The 17499-nt window shown below is 38.3% G+C and overlaps 1 protein-coding gene across 1 annotated transcript in view; it reads right to left on the bottom strand.

Annotated features, from left to right (window-relative positions):
- Positions 1-17499, bottom strand: part of CCDC18 (coiled-coil domain containing 18) — a 28741-nt gene that overhangs the window by 9057 nt on the left and 2185 nt on the right. Inside the window, exons 5-17 of the mRNA XM_063344866.1 lie at positions 16922-17031; positions 15916-16044; positions 13833-13929; positions 12958-13079; positions 8001-8310; positions 6548-6648; positions 6278-6438; positions 5396-5616; positions 4473-4583; positions 3537-3668; positions 2685-2819; positions 2033-2110; positions 450-566 (exon numbers count right to left, since the gene is read on the bottom strand). Of these exons, the coding sequence (XP_063200936.1) occupies positions 450-566; positions 2033-2110; positions 2685-2819; positions 3537-3668; positions 4473-4583; positions 5396-5616; positions 6278-6438; positions 6548-6648; positions 8001-8310; positions 12958-13079; positions 13833-13929; positions 15916-16044; positions 16922-17031 (1824 nt within the window). The remainder of the gene's footprint in view (positions 1-449; positions 567-2032; positions 2111-2684; positions 2820-3536; positions 3669-4472; positions 4584-5395; positions 5617-6277; positions 6439-6547; positions 6649-8000; positions 8311-12957; positions 13080-13832; positions 13930-15915; positions 16045-16921; positions 17032-17499) is intronic.

The raw sequence follows: 17499 nt of genomic DNA, 5'->3' as shown, positions 1-17499 counted from the left end.
TGTTGTACTGGAAATTACGATAAAACTCAGGGGCTTGAAGTAAAAACTTTCTTATGCCCAGGACTTCTTCCCCATCAAGGGGGGAAGAAGGGTGTACCTGAAACACAAGTCAGTTACACGCACTGAAGTTTATATTGCAATAGCGTGCTCTCCATTTTTTTTCCAAGATAATGCTTTCTTTCACTTAATTCTGATTTTGCTACTTCTCTCAACAATTCATTCATCTTGGTACTTATTTTCCCTGAGCTTATGCAGTGTTCCTTAGTTATGATTTTCCTGTTTACCCTCACAAAATATATAGTCTTTTCCCGGATTACTTCTAGTCACAGTTGCTGCTGCAAATGTTTTGTATCTTATTTCACAGACAAACTTTTAGATTAAATCATTCATGATTAAATCATAACAAGTGTTCTCTGCAATACAGAAGAGTTTTTAAAACAAGCTGTTACCTCTTCAGACTTTTTTTTGAGCTGATTTTCAAACATCTCCTTATTTTCTTGTGACTGACTCAAATACAGCGCAACTTCTTCCTTACATACATCTAGTGCTGACTCAAGTTGTCTCACCTAGTGGAATGCAATAGATTACTTAAAATTGCATGGTATAGTTTTTATTAACTAGTCTAAAAGAAGTGTTAAAACACATCTTTGTGTAAAACATCTGAAATGCTACATTTTTTTCTAAAGTATTAAAACAGGCATGGAAGTTATAATAAGCTTAAAAACCGTAACAGTACTCAGAAATTAGAATTATTTGTGAAATTAAATTACAATACTTTAGACTGTGTTTAAATCAGATGAGACTATCAGTCAAGAGAAGATATTCTAGTATTTGTCAGTAGGTAGAATTTGTCAGTAGCTAGTAGCAAACATATGCCCAATACCAAACCATTAGTCCACCACATTTTATTCCATATAGAATTGTATAAATAAATTTGGAATGAGCATCACATATGAGTTGTGGCAAGTGTTTTTCAAAAATAATATTCGGATCTTAATAAAATTCCTCTCAGAAAGCTACTAAACAGCATTTTTTTCCTTTCTGCACTGATAGACAGTGTCTGTGGTCTACCAAAAGGGAAAGGAAAAGCTTTTAGCAATGTCAACACTGTTGATCTATTTTACCCTTTTACTATTAATTTCAATTTGAGTAATCTCTAAAAAATTTCTTATAATCTTGAACAGATAAAAATTATAATGAACAAACCCCCAGACGTCTGAAGCCATAGTAAACTTAACTGGTTTCAATGCTAAGACTTTTCTCAACAACAAGTATTACGGCAAATTTAGCTGCAGATTGGCTAATATCTTCTTCCAATGCTACCAGTTTTCTAAACCATATTGGATTGTACAACTCTCTCCCCACCCAAATCAAGAGCTTTTTGAAAAGAAGCAATAATAGGTCCTAATTTTAGATCTCTGGAAAACATCCCAAATACTACAAAGCCACTTGGATAGAAAACTGGTCCAATACAAGTTCAGAAAGAGCATGCTAAGTCCCCAGTATCTTCTCCTAGTGATATCCTGAAGATTTAATATCATTTGGAACCTGACTGTGATAAATCACCCCATGGCAACTGTTTATTAAAATACTATTGCAAGTCCTGCATGGAAAATATTTATCAGGCAAACACAAGGAAGAGGTATAGATGGCTAGAAACATGACCAATATTATAATATCACGTATGTCTAAAATATAAGTCATATCTAGAGCAAAAACCTACAGAACATTATCTTTTTTAGACAACATTTTTACTTTTAGAGTACAACAAGCACAAATCTGCCCAATTTGTAACTACAGTAATTTTATAAAGCAATTATGCATTGCATAATCTCTTACTGCAGGTTTCACCATACTTCTTTTAATTAAAAAAGAATGCAAAGACTTCAGGCTAATAACTTCTGAAATATTTATATGAGACAAATTTCTATAAAGCAGCCTTAATATAGTTTTTCTGTAGAGGATAAAAGGAAATACACCATTACTGCAAACTTGAAAACAATTAATTGAAAATTACGAAGAGCTTACTAACTTTGATTGTTTCTTCTGTTAACTGACTTTTCAGCACCTTCAGTCCTTGATCTTTCTTGATATTTTGATTTTCCATTTCCTGTTTGTACATATATTTTTATTCAAGACAACAAAACGTAAATATAGTAATAGTAACCAATAAAAGCTCATACTAAGAATACAGGAAAAAAAATAGATCAGTCTATTTAAAACACAATTGCTTATATACTCTATTTGTGTACATCATACGCTGAAGTGAGTTTGGTTCCTGATAGGTGTCCCTTCATATTCTGCAGCAGCAGGAATTATTAAAAGAATAAAACATTGCCATAAGAGAACATTCTTGGTTTTCCACCTAGTGCAGAATAGATGCAATTGTTCTTTATCCAGATCTCTTTCCTTTGATTAGAGCAAGAAGCCCAAGGGGCAAACCAGATGCATAAACAGAACGCTGAGACAAAAAATAATGAAAAAGGTCATTAAAGTTTGTACAATATATAGTAGTAGTAGCTGAGACTACACTAGATCCAGTCAATTACTCAAACAAGAATTAAGACGCAAAACCATAAATATCTTTAATTTTCTTCAATTTCTCCCATGTGTTTATGGATATGCTTTTCATCATTGGTCACTTGTTTGATTTGCAGTTAAAGAAAGTCAAGAGACAACTTTACCTCTCTGCTTTCTATCAGCAGCCCATCCAATGATTCAATGTGATGTTGTTTATGTATAACATCTTGTTGCAAAATAGATATTATTTTCTCTTGTTCAGTGAATTGCTGATGTTTCTTCTCCAGCTGTGTCTGAAGCTGTCCATAAGTAATTAAAGGTTTATTATTTTAATAAGCTTTTTCAGGGAATTTGTGCATCTAAATATGTCATTCAGTTCTATTCACTCATCACTTTAAGAATGAAAAGTAAATACAATCCTGCCATTAGCAGTATTGCAGAGTCTTAAAAATATAGAGAAATCCAAACTTTAATATTTTAAAGCAACAGGAGAATCAAAAGAATGAGAGCAGTCAGAGTGTAATTGCCTGTCATCAGCCAAGACAGAAAGCCATGCATACATTCTTTAGTAAAAGATGACAAGCTTCTTGAACAGATAGAAATAGCCATGGTTATATTTCTAATCACATGAAGCAACAGAATTCTTCTGTAAAGACTGAAAAGCTTCCCACCAGTTCTCCCTGAACACAGATGCTCATAAGACTCAGGCTGGCAGAGGTTCAGCAAATGAGAGAATATTGTTAGAAGCTGTCATGGTTTAACCCCAGTAGGCCCTATTTCTCTTCAGTTGAGCAGAAAACAGGATACAAATATCTCAGAGGGAAATCATGATACTGTGTAGTGTTAAATGAAAAATTAACTAAAAAAATTAAATCGGGAAATGCAGGGAGAAGATATAACTTTTTAATTGGACATCTGCCTCAAAATTACTAAAAAGACAAAGAAATTAACATAGGAAAAAAGTTACCAAGTAACTTGTATCACTCATACACACTAGCACACAAGGAAGGTCTTACTAGTTCAATCTGTTTCTCCATCTCTTTGTGCTGCTCCAAGTGAACCAACTTTGCTTTTTCAAAAGCAGAAATTATTTGCTCATGTTCTTCGCTGATAGTTATTTCCAACTCGTGAATGCGTCTGTTTTTTCCCTAGGAAACAGCAACAACAAAAAGGACTTAATAAAAATATTTAGCTATGACAATAAACAGCATTTTATTTGATGATAGAGTTCCTAGATTTCATAAAACAACAACACAGAAAATGCTGAAGTTATACACAGCATGTTTCATCTCAAAGGATGTCACAACTATAACATAGGTGTAGAATGCCGCTAAATGCAGCCACTACACAGAGACAAGGTGTCTGCCAAGGTGGACTACTGGCACAGTGGAGCAAGGAGGTTCTGACAAAGACAAAAATGAATGCCACATTCACATGGATAGATGGAATCTTTAAAATGCAGGTTTCCATTTGAAAGGGACCGCATAAATAGTTTATTTTTCTAGCAACCTTAGACCTCTTCCCAAAACTCAGAAAAAGTTTACATAACAATACGCAGGCCAGACTTCACAGTGCTCCAAGTGTTAGGTCACCTTCTTCACTTACTACCATTTAGAAGACTTTTTTATTCACATGTCTACATGTATTTCACTGAAACAAATGGCAATGCTACAATCAATTTCAATAGGACCAGATTTTCATTGCACGTATCACCACAAGGAAAAAGTAACATGTCCATTAATAACTTCCCATGTCCAAAAGCAGGAAAAAAGGGATGTTTTATTTGAAACAAGATTCAGTTTTTAAAAACTGTCTAAAAACTGCACAGATTGTTTAGCAGATCTGAAAGTCTATCCATTTTGAATACATGGAATAATACTGTTTTAACTTAAACTTTAATCTCCATTTATGTCTTTTTACATAAATGTAGTTTCTCACTCAGAGCATTTTACCATGAGTTCCTGTTCCAGCGCAGTATTTCTTGCTGCAGCAGCTGAATAAGCAGTAGTCTTCTCTTCCAACTGCTTCTCAAGTGCAGAAAGTTGAGAAGATTTCTTTGTTATCTGAAATTAAATATGCCACAAACCAGCATGAAGACAACTGTTTCAGGTTTATTCTATTCTTTGTATATACATTCTTACTGCCAATGTCATTTCAGCTACTGCTATTTCCTAGTATTTTTAATTATTTATTTGTTTGTTTGTTTATTTTTGTATGCTCTATTAAACTTTATTACTTGCAGAGAAGAATTCAGGACAATTTACCTCAAATGTATCCAATCCATGATAATTATCAGTGCCATATGAGTGAATTAACTATTACAGATCTATAACATTTATGGCCATTATTAGGAAGTGCTGCAAATCCTATTATGCTGGAATTCTATAAAAACACTAGCACCAGAATGTAAACATCAGCACTTTAACTTATTCAACCAAGGAAGAGTGGTTAACCTGAAGCTTAATTTCTGTCATGACTCTGGTAATGATATTAATCTCTGGCAACTGTACTAACATTTAATGAGGAAAAATACAACTGTTCCTTCAACATCGATTTCTTAAGGTTACACATTAATTCAACCATACCACAGCAACAAGACTGTGCATAATTTTCCACATAACAAACCAAAATAGTAGTAGTAAAGCCCACTAACTACATCAGCTTAAAACAAGATTTCTGACAACTAACAAATTAAGGCTGTTAGCTTTTAAGCTTTTCTGCTTGCTCAAAAGTTTATTTCCAATTTTTCTAAAATATGCCATATTTTAAAGTTAATATGGCCATTGCAGTTTTTCCATAACTATTGTCTGAACTATCTTTGATTACTGAAGTCAATAAAAAGTGACGTATTTTTTCAGTGCTGCTAAAAACTTACTTCTCTCTCTAAGCTACTAGTTTTTGAAGCCTTCTTCAATAGGTCTTCCTGTATGACTTGAAACTGACTGGCTCTCTGAGCCATGCTGGTCTTCAAAGAAGAATTCTCATCCTCTGCTTTTGTCAGTTTAGTGCGTAACGTTTCTATCTCTTTCCGGAATCTTTGCCTCTCCTTTTCAAATTGTTTGCTGATGAGTTCCAACTGTTGACATTTTCTCCTCTCTCAAAGTAGAAAAAATAAAGATTCATTTATAAAAGAACATACAAACCAGCACTCAAGCAAATAATCATACAAACCAAAGTGAGAAGAAATATAAGAATTATAATTTAATGACAACGTATTGAACTAACACATATAGTATTCAGAGACAAGACTGTTTATTTTTTCCTTGTAATGTAACTGAAAGCTGTGACAAACAAACAAACAAACAAAAACCTGTCAAACAAACAAAAAAATTGAAGACAGCATCATTATATAGGTGCCCTGAAGTAATTTCATGGAGTAGTCCTAACAGTAATCACAGAAGCGATTGCAGAAATCCTGCAACAGCAGGATACGGAGAAAAGAATCAAAGAAAATGTGTACACCTTAGCATAACCTGCATAGAGAAAAAAATACATGGCTCTATTTCAACACAACTCGTAGCTTGGGTACTGCTGAACAACTAACTTAACTAGCAAAAGGAAGAATATTGTGTCCCGAGAACATGACAATTTCCAGAATTCCAAGGTGGCAAAATGCTCCCTATTCAACCAAACCATAACTATTAGCTCACAGAGCTATATTTAAAAAAACACTATAAAAACTATTTAAACCCCACCAAAACCCTCCTATTCCGTGTATTAATCAGACAGAACTGCACAGCTATTTTGGTAGGCTTACCTCCTTGACTTCTGATCAATTTGACAGGCTCCATTTCCAGGCCACATAACCTGCTATTTTCTTGTCCTTCATTATCATTAGAAGGATGCCCAGCTCCATTACAGATAGTTAAGTTTGCACGAGGGTTTTGAATTTCTGCTTCGTTCATTGACAGTTTAATGCTATTATAAAGGAGGAGACAATTATTTAACATTCTTTCTGCATGCTAGTTCCAATACTACCTTATTACCTGCCTATTCTTGCCACAATTCAGTAACCAGAAAGTTATACCTTAGATCTGCAATCAAAGGTTTATTTGATTCACAAGATTCAGAGGGAGCTTCCTTTGTTGAGGAACCGGATAGCTGGTGTTTCAAGTGGTGCCATTTAAACTAAAAGTTAAGGAAAAACCAAGATCAATCAAAAAAAAATTGACTTTTTGTTGATTCACAGCATGATTAATTCATGTGTTATACTAGCATATAAAATTCAAGACACATATGCCAGGATGCTAGAAGTTTGAATAACTTGATCTTTAAAATTATTCTCAAGGAACTGCTTGCAGAACGCTGCAGGTTTGTCTCACATTAGTAGAAACTATAGGCATTAGGGCCCTCTGACACTGAGCCCATTCCTTTAGATATCTTTGTACAGGAACTGAAGCATGAGAATTTTTGCTGTGAAAAATTAAGTAAATGGAGATACTATCAGTAATTGCACATTTTGAACTTCTCACATCATGCTTCCTTTCAGATTTTGATGACTGCATTTAATACCATTTTCTCCTCAAATTACAGAAGGCTTCTAAATACTCCATTAATCTTCCAAATAAACGTGTATGATCACAAGAAGCCAAAACATAATTTTTATACAAAATTACTGTATTGTCTTCAGCAGAGGTCACCTTCACAATTCCAAAATCACACAGAAAGCTCACTTCTGATTTTGTTTTCATTACAGCTACTCACATATACTTCAAAAATAAGATATCTGATGCAATCTGTACTCCTGACCTCATATGTGTCTCTAGCCCTTCCTACAATTTCTACAGTAACCCCAGTCAGTTCACAAATGTAGTTTTTGGGGGGGTTTTTTGTTGTTGGTGGTGGTTTGTGGGTTTTTTGGTGAATTTTTTTAGGTTGGTTTTTTGTTTGGTTTGGTTTTTTACATGACTCTTCCAATCACTCAGTTTAGCAATAAACTTCACCAGCACAAGCTTCAGAGTCATAAACCAGGGTTCATCCTGATAAAACATTTCATTTGCAGTCATGGAAGGTGTACCTTTCTCTTTCCCAGCAACAAAACGTTCCTATAAACATCTGTCCTGCTCTAATTTCTCCATTGCCGAGGTTGACACATCAACTCTGGCTGTGTGACACAATGTGTCTGTCGTATGGGAAATGTCATACTGTTCTACTGAGAAGCAGCTCAGCATCATATAATAGGACATCATCACGTTTTAGATAATATACCTACATCTGAGCAATTAATACATAAAACATAGAAATGGAAAGTGTAATTTTAAATGCTTGCTGGTTAATCCATTTCAAAGCACCTATTCCTTGTTCTTGAATGAGAAGACAAAAGTAAAATATTTAAATTAAGAAAACATTTCACCCATGCATCTTGAAAACCAAAGATATTTTACTCAGATTATTTCTCAAGAACAGGATTTCCATGTAATGTTGGTTAGAATCGTTTCAGACATATAATACAATTTGTAAGGATGTATCAGTTACAGTACCTCTTCAGATGTACTTAAAGACAACTGGGAAATAATGGTTTCTAGTATGTTGAGCTCTTCCCTTGAATTCTCAATTTCCTGATGGCATAATTTCAAGCGGTTATGTTGCTGTGCAGTAAGTGCTCTCAGCTCTGTGTTTTCACTTATTAGAGCATTCTTCTCTTTAAGTACTATTTCCTTTTCACTACGTTCATTCTCAAGCTCAATGATCTTCTGATCAGACCGAGTCAGCATTGATACCATTTCAATGTTCTTTGCCTCTAGAGTCTTAATTTCTTCTTTTGTGCTGTGATTCTCTTCCTTTAATTGCCTAAAAAAAGTATGTCCATTTAAAAGGTATAGCTTAACATAGAGAAATAGACTAGGATTTTCATTATTAAAAGTACTAGGAGAACACACCATAGCTATACTGTTTTACTAGTTTACCTGTCAAAATCTAGGATTAGCTCTTTACAAAGAATAGAAAAGTTTTCACTGCTTTACTAAGCCTATGCTGTTCTTAAGGACCAAGATGCAAACCGCTATCAACAGACAAAAGGAAAGAATAAACTACTACTCATTCTTAAGCTACTTAATCATAGTTTGATCTGCAGGACACTGGGCCCGCTTGCTAAGAATGGGAAAACCCTATCCCAAAAAGGGAAAAGGGTACTAGGCCAAGAATTAGCAAGGCTCATGGACAGGGCTTTAAACTAGAATCTAAGGGGGAAGGGGATAAAACCAGGCCCGCTAGTAATGAGCCTAGGGATAAAGGGCCAAGGACGGGGATGAAATCGGTAGCCCAGCTCAAGTGCATCTACACGAATGCACGTAGCATGGGCAACAAACGGGATGAGCTGGAAGCCATTGTGCAGCAGGACAGCTATGATGTAGCTGCCATCACGGAAACGTGGTGGCATGACTGTTGTGACTGGAATGCTGCGATGAACGGCTGGCTATAAGCTCTTCAGAAGGGATAGGCAAGGAAGGAGAGGTGGGGGTGTGGCACTGTACGTTAGGGAATGTTTTGATTGGATAGAGCTAGATTCCAGTGATGATAAAGTCGAATGTTTATGGGTAAGGTTGAAGGGGAAGGGAAATAAGGGAGATGTTGTGCTGGGAGTATGCTATAGACTACCCGACCAGGATGAGGAGACAGATGAAGTATTCTATAAGCGTCTGGCTGAAATGTCACAATCGCCAGCCCTTTTTCTGGTTGGAGACTTCAACCTGCCGGGTATCTGCTAGAAATATAACACAGCAGAGAGCAGGCAGGCTAGGAGGTTCCTCGAGTGCATGGAAGATAACTTCCTGACACAACTGGTAGGTAGGTGAGCCTACCAGGGGAAGTACCTTGCTAGACCTACTGTTCACAAACAGCGAAGGACTAGTGGGAGATGTGGTGGTCGGAGGTCGTCTTGGGTTTAGTGATCATGAAATGGTCAAGTTTTCAATTTGTAGCAATGTAAGGAGGGCGGTTAGCAAAACCTTCACCTTGGACTTCCAGAGGGTGGACTTTGGCTTGTTCAGGACACCCGTTGAGAGAGTCCCTTGGGAGACAATCCTGAAGGGCAAACGGGTCCAGAAGGCTGGACACTCTTCAAGAAGGAAATCTTAAAGGCCCAGGAGCAGGCTGTCCCCAAGTGTCGCAAGTCTAAAGGGCGGGGAAAATGGCCAGTCTGGATGAATAAGGAACTTCTGATGGGATTTAGGAATAAAAGGAGGGTTTACCACCTTTGGAAGAAGGGACAGGCAACTCAGGAGGAGTACAGAGATCTCGTTAGGTTATACAGAGAGAAAATTACAAAGGCAAAAGCCCAGCTGGAGCTCAACTTGGCCACTAACATTAAGGACAACAAAAAAAGCTTTTATAAATACATCAACAAAAAGAAAGCCAGGGAGAATCTCCATCCCTTACTGGATGCGGGGGGGGAAAATTGCAACCGATGATGAGGAGAAGGCTGAGATACTTAATGCCTTCTTTGCCTCCGTCTTTAATAGTCAGACCAGCTATCACCAGGGTGTTCAGCCTCCTGAGCTGAAAGATAAGGATGGAGAGCACAACAACCCACCCATAATCCAGGAGGAAGTAGTCAACGATCTGCTTCTGCACCTAGACGTACATAAGTCTATGGGGCCGGATGGGATTCACCCAAGAGTACTCAGGGTGCTGGCGGGAGAGCTCACCAAGCCTCTCTCCATCATTTATCAACAATCTTGGTCAACAGGGAAGGTACCAGATGACTGGAGGGTGGCTAATGTGATGCCCATCTACAAGAAGGGTCGGAAGGAGGATCCGGGAAACTACAGGCCTGTCAGCCTGACCTTGGTACCAGGAAAGATCATGGAGAGGATCATCTTGAGTGAGCTCTCACAGCAAGTGCAGGGCGGCCAAGGGATCAGGGCCAGCCAGCATGGGTTTAGGAAAGGGAGGTCCTGCTTAACCAACCTGATCTTTTTCTATGACCATGTGACCCGCCTTCTGGATGCGGGCAAGGCTGTGGACATTGTCTATCTGGACTTTGATAAGGCCTTTGACACTGTCCCCCGTAGCATTCTCCTGAAGAAGCTGGCGAATCATGGCATAGACAAGCGTACTCTTCGCTGGGTTAAAAACTGGCTGGATCGCCGTGCCCAGAGAGTTGTGATTAATGGGGTGAAATCCTCTTGCCGGCCAATCCCAGTGGTGTCCCTCAGGGCTCAGTTTTGGGGCTGGTTTTGTTTAATATCTTTATTAATGATCTGGATGAGGGGATTGAGTGCACCCTCAGTAAATTTGCAGATGCCACCAAACTAGGTGGGAGTGTTGATCTGCTTGAGGGTCGGAAGGCTCTACAGAGGGACCTGGACAGGCTGGATCTATGGACCAAGGCCACCTGTATGAGGTTTAATAAGGCCAAGTGCCGGGTCCTGCATTTCAGTCACAACAACCCCGGGCAACGCTACAGGCTTGGGGAAGAGCGGCTGGAAAGCTGCCCAGCAGAAAAGGACCTGGGGGTGCTGGTGGATGGCCAGCTTAATATGAGCCAGCAGTGTGCCCAGGTGGCCAAGAAGGCCAACAGCCTTCTGGCTTGTATCAGGAATAGCACGGCCAGCAGGAGAAGGCCAGGCCAGGGAAGCAATCGTGCCTCTGTACTCGGCGCTGGTGAGGCCTCACCTCGAGTACTGTGTTCAGTTCTGGGCCCCTCACTACAGGAGAGACATTGAAGTGCTGGAGGGTGTCCAGAGGAGAGCTACCAGGCTGGTGAGGGGTCTGGAGACCAAGTCATATGAGGAGAGGCTGAGGGAGCTGGGCACGTTTAGCTTGGAGAAGAGGAGGCTGAGGGGAGACCTCATTGCCCTCTACAACTACCTGAAAGGAGGCTGTAGAGAGGTGGGTGTTGACCTCTTCTCCCAAGTAAATAATGACAGGACCAGAGGAAATGGTCTGACGTTGCAGCAGGGGAGGTTTAGATTAGATATTAGGAAGAATTACTTTACTGAAAGAGTGGTCAGGCACTGGAACAGCCTGCCCAGGGAGGTGGTTGAGTCACCATCCCTAGAGGTGTTTAAGAAACATCTAGATGTGGGACTTCAGGGCATGCTCTAGTGGCAGAGATTGTAAGTTGTTTGGTTGGACTCTATGATCTCAAAGGTCCTTTCCAACCATGAAGATTCTATGATTCTAATAAAGTTTTAAGCACTACCAGCAGAGTCACTGGTAGGAAAGAGATCAAGGTGGCTTGCTGAAGCTAAGATAATTTAAGAACAGAAGGAAATAACTACATAACTATATCTAAATTGACAATGGAGGAAGCTAAGTACTGAGCTAGTCAAATGTTCTGCTACTAACAAGAGAGAGAGGGGTCCTGTTTCTTCTCTCCCCTCATATCTGACTGTACAGTGAGACAATTACATTTTTAGGCCATGACAAGTTATTCACTCTTTAAAGTACATGCTGATTTAGCAAACTGAATTAGCTTGGCAAAGGTCCTGGATGAGTGCCAAACCCAATGGAAGTTAGCAGAGAAAAGAGGGCAGACTAGGGTCAAGACCCCCATCAGCAGGAGGGAGCCGTTAAACAGACTCAAGCTAGGGTAAGGGCACTCACACGCTGCCCACCCTTGCCAAAATGGCCTAAAGAACAATTGTTAATACAGGAACGTAGGTGAGGATGGGATACCCAAAACGCGTGTGAACGGGATACCCAAAACTGTCCGAGAAGATGTTCATCCAAACCTAATAATGCTAAAGACAACCAGCTGATAGTTGTCTTCCCTCATTAATGAGGGAATTACTAAAAGACTTCTGAAACAAAGTGAGGTTCAGCTTGAAAAAGACACGTACAAGCAGCACAGAAATTTTTTAACAGTGGGAAAGGACCGTGGAGTTGAAACTGAGTAGCAGTCAAAACCCGGTTTGACACTGCCAGAAGTTCCAGACAGTGTCACAACCTCTGTTCAGGCCTGAGTGCAGCCTCCCCATTGGATGCCAAGTGAATCCTTCATTCTAGCTAGGGACTGACAATATGGTGTGCAACAAATAGGGACTCATACCTAGTGATGTAAATGAACTCACAGGGTGCTTTCTCACTGGCAGGTATATCGGCAGGCTGCAGGCAGCAGAACAGCTATACATAAAGTCACAGTTCCCACACCTCCCGCAGAAGCAGCATGCGAGCAAGGGAACTTATGCTCCCAGAAGGCTTGGTGGGGTATTGCTTGTTACCGTGAGTATGTGGCAGCATGCAGGATTAGAACTTTTAAGGATTAGTTACAGAACAGAATCTAGAAATTTGTAAGTGTATGCTAATATTTTTTACCTGTTTAGTATTACGGTTTGTCTGTTGTATTGCTGATATTGATCTTAAGTGTTCATTGATGCTGGTCCTGATTTGGTTTGAACTACATGAATTGAGCAGCGTGTTCACAGTGACAGCTGTAACATGCAATTTATTCTCAAATAAGTGTACAGAGATTTTTAAAAGCCTTTGCGTTACCTTAATTGCTCTTCTAGGATGTCTAGATCCTTTCTGTAGCTGACACACTTTTCATTCAACTTCTCGTTTTCTTTTTCACAATTAATTAAATGTTTTCCCAAGACTATTTCTTCAGCTTTAACCTTAAAAAGCAATTTTTTTCATTACTGTACAACAATAATCTAAGCTTCCATGGCCAACAGGCTTTTTTAAAAGAATACTATAAACACTATGCTGTTTCTTTTTTTCGTTCTGATAAGCCTGTAGGTCACTGCTCACTGTTGTGAAAAGGAGAGGGGCAAAGTTTTCTTTTTTAATCTGCCATTTGGGGAAAAAAAGTAATATTTTGGTTTAATATTTTAGGGCATATTTGTGGTTGGAAAGAAGGAAAGAAGTCTAATCAAATAAATATTCTCTGTAAGATCTAACTGTCTCAGGCATGTATTTTCTCCTCCCACAAGGCAGGAAGCATTAACAATTCTGACCACTGGAACTTTGAGAGATGACTTCATTTTCATCTTAGCTCTTCTCTAGCTCATATTTCATTTAACAGGTTACACAGATCGAGTCAAAAGAATTCTTTAAAAGGGATCATATATACTCTTAAAATGTAAAATTCCCATCTGGCAAGCAAAAGACAGAAGAAACAGCAGCAGTATTAGGATACCTCAAAGATGCAGGCTGTCCAGGTTGTGTGAAGACAGTTTAAAACCGGATAACTGAAGTTATCACCATAAACAGTTGCGTACCCTGTCCCACCTCTCTTAGGACGTTGCCACCAACAAGCAGAAAAAAAACTGACCCACTGGTGAACCCGCTGCTGTTTGCTGCCCAGCTTACTGAAAGAAGCAAAATCCTAATAGCATGACAAAAACAAGTGAAGAAAAAACTCTTACCTTTTCTAATTTTTCAGTCATTTTCTCTTTGTACTTTTTGAAAGCTCTTGTCAGTTCCTCTGTGTTCAACAAAGCTTCATTTCTTTGCTGTTCTGCTCTGCAAAGAAGCATACCAATTTTAAAAATCACAAATTTCAGTCATTATGTAACTATGTCCTCCAGTTACTAAAAACAACTACTAAATTAATTGCTCCAGTTAACTTCTTTTCCTCTTCCAACTTTCCAAGGTCTAAATAAAAAAAGTTTCACATGAGGCATAAATTAATCTTAAATGTCATTTTTGCATATTAACATAAACAAAATTCCAGTAAGACTAAGAATGTAAAAATAAACACTTTTGATTCCCCTTCAAGAACACTTTGATTCAAATCATCTTCATGTCCCTACCAGTAAAAGCCCATTTTAGGGACTGGGATAGCGTGCATGATAAGGAAGCAGAAGATAGCAGTGCTCCTTAAAATCCAAACTGCTTAAGGGGAACTAGAAGAGATTTTGATACTGAAGGAGCTCTCGTGATGGAATTATGGTGAGACTGACAGGAACTAATCAAAAGATAAATTATTTGGAGGATACTGGAGACGGGGCATCAAGAATAGTAAAGGAAGATGAGACTGGGATGATATCAAGTGAGCAACTGTTCAAAGCAGCAACCCAGACTGCCTACTATTTCACTTTATTACTCTGTGCCTCTGTCCCTTTTTTACTTTCCCCTATCATTACTCACTAGGGAAGAAGTTGGAACGGTAACCGTGGGACAGCACAGGTATGCAGTCTGTTCAGGACACCCACCACAGGCTCACAATAATTACTGCTGTTCAATAACATTTGTTTCTCTTTGACTAAGGGAACTGCAGGGATGAGGCGAGTACCTCATCTAAGTACACCCTCCCCTCAGACAGGTGTTTCTTAGTTTGAGGACTGCTGCCTGTTTGGAGATGGCAAAAGTATTCAGAGAATGGGATAAAGGGATTTCAGAATAACAAACAAAATAGTGTTAGTCTAAAGCACTTCAGTTTGCTTGGCTAAAGGATAGTACGTGGTTGTAATTACTGACTAAAAGCAAACTGTAATAATTGTTAATAGTAACCATAACTTCTTATGTTGCCTTTAACACCTGTTAGTAAAGTACAAAAACATTTACATTTGTAACTAGTAACTAAGTACAGCTAGTTCCAGCCCCACATGCTCTGAATGAACAGTGAACGTAAATCAATACATTTCTTCACCAGTAGTGCAAGTGCCACAGTATTTCCGTTTGTCTAGCTACAGGAAGGTTAGAGGTAATTTCATGGGTAGACACGCAAGCCAAACAAGGGGTTTGCATTTAAAAGGCTCAAGAAATGCTGTCCCAAGTCATTAATTCAGTTAATTTTTGCCGCAGGTAATGCAGGTAAATGAATTGGGCAGGTAGTAATAATTTTATTTATTCTTCTCATTTCTTTAAAATTACATTTTGGAGATAATAGGATTGTATATGGTAACTTCCAGCAGTTGAAAGAAATTACCTAACCCTCCCAGTAGCCACACAACCACTAGGCTAAAGGAGGCAATAGGACAGGGAAACAGGGATTGGAATGGAATTACAGCACCCTTTTCAACAGTACCATATAGACAGATAAGATTACGGGTAACATAAGAATGTTCTCTCAGTTAGGTTGTGCTTCTATCACTTTCCTCACACCAAACACAAAAATACAGCACTCAGTACTGTTGAATACCGAGTACTGAGCATACGCTGTAGGTTCTTGCGAGACAAAGTCAAAAATAATTCAGGAAAAACATGTTCTGGACACATTTCAGCTCTCCATTACAGTATACAGTTATTCTGAAGGGAAAAAAAAACAGGTGATAAACTGGTTACTAGTGTACGATATCAGCCTGCAACTACCAGCAAATTTCAAGATTTAAAAAGTGCCTATTTAAATAATAAGTATTTTCACACTGAATTTCCCCATTTTTTTAAAAAAAATAACATCCTTAAAGCAGAGAAATAATTTGATTCCACAAAGTAAACATCTGCCAATGGAAATAAACACTTATGCACTATTATTCTGTATTCAGTTCATAAAAATTACTTCGCTACCTCTTTCCTTGCTTGCTTCGTTCAATTAACTCCATCTTCAGATTTTTATAGCCTTTTTTATATCTTTGCAACGTGTTTTCTCTTTCCATTCCTGTTTTCCGTCTTTGATCCAGTTCATCTTCTGCATCTCTAAACAAAGCATAATTAAAAAATGGGAACTGTTTTGTAAAGAAACTAGGTTTCTACTGTCCTTTTCTGCACACAATGTTTGAGAAGAGCTAGTTAAACACACTGCAACTCTCAAAACTAGGTTTGGAACACCCATAGTCTCCAAACTCCCCAGGAGTATGTCTGCAGCCTGGAGTGGTGTCCAAGCCTCATCGATAGGCATCAGGTGTCATGATTGCCAAGGACACAGATGGCTGACTTTGCATCACAAGATCTGAATATAGAAATCACCATTTTTCTGGCAATAGGTATGACTGGTCTGGATAACATGTGGGAAACAACACTAAAATATACGCTAAATATAGGCATTTTTACCTCTTTTGTGAAGACAGACTATTAAGATATTACTTGAATACTACATAGCACGAGGCTGTAAGATAAACTGACAGCCGGGTACATCTTCCTTGGCAGCCTCTGGACACCGTATATGTTAGCTTTATTTGACCGTTTGCCTTCATGAATATATTCATGAAGAAAGAATCCTTTATGCTACATGCTGCACAGTCACGTTTGAAAATACATGTGCTTATTTACTACAGAAGATATGCAGTCATGTAGCATACAATCACTCTAGTCAGTTATAAGGACACATTCATCTTTAGCCTACATCATAAACTGGTTTCCTTTACCAGCCTTTATTTTTTCTCCTTTTCTTGACGTACATTAAGTACAAAATAAAACACCTTCCTCCTTCTATAGATGGTTCTGAAATGAAAGTTTCAAGCCTCAGATTACATGACCCACATAGTACCTGCCAGTAATTACATCATTCCGAAAAAAGAGATTGGACTAGCAAGCAGACCACAATAAAATGTTGATTTAAAAGTACATTTATTACCTCAGAATTTTATCTTGAGCTGAAACTTCTGCTTCCAAGTTTACAATCTGTTCTTTCAACTTTGGAATGCTGACTAAATGTGTACCTAAAGTCGATTCAAGATAAGAAATCTGAAATACAAACATATTTGGGGTTTCATTAACACTTGTATATATACCTTCAGGTGAGATGCGCAAGAACAATCTGCTTACTGAATGACACAGTGCTCTCAACCTCACTGTAGAAGATGCTTGTTCATCTACACAAACTGACCCCCAATTTTATGCTCATTTAACATCCTTCCTGTTCCTTAGCACCACTCCAGTGCGATATGCTGTCTAGCAGAGTGATTTCTTTACATGTTGATCTTGTCTCTTGCTCTTCCTCAAAAGTTTAAATTCCACTATTTGTTCTTTCCATGCCAGACAGTCAAACATTTTGTTTATCTACTTATTTGTACTGTCTTGGAAATAACATTTCTTAAATGAAAAACATTAAGCATAGCTATGTTTTACTAATGTTACGTATAAACCAAATACCAGAATATAGTTGTCCTGAAACAAACTGTACATACAAATATATACTAAATCAGTAATGAT

Source organism: Chroicocephalus ridibundus, chromosome 8, assembly GCF_963924245.1.
Source record: "Chroicocephalus ridibundus chromosome 8, bChrRid1.1, whole genome shotgun sequence".
Taxonomy (NCBI): domain Eukaryota; kingdom Metazoa; phylum Chordata; class Aves; order Charadriiformes; family Laridae; genus Chroicocephalus; species Chroicocephalus ridibundus.
The sequence above is the reverse complement of the archived record's forward strand: the minus strand, read 5'-3'. Positions and strand labels throughout refer to the sequence as shown.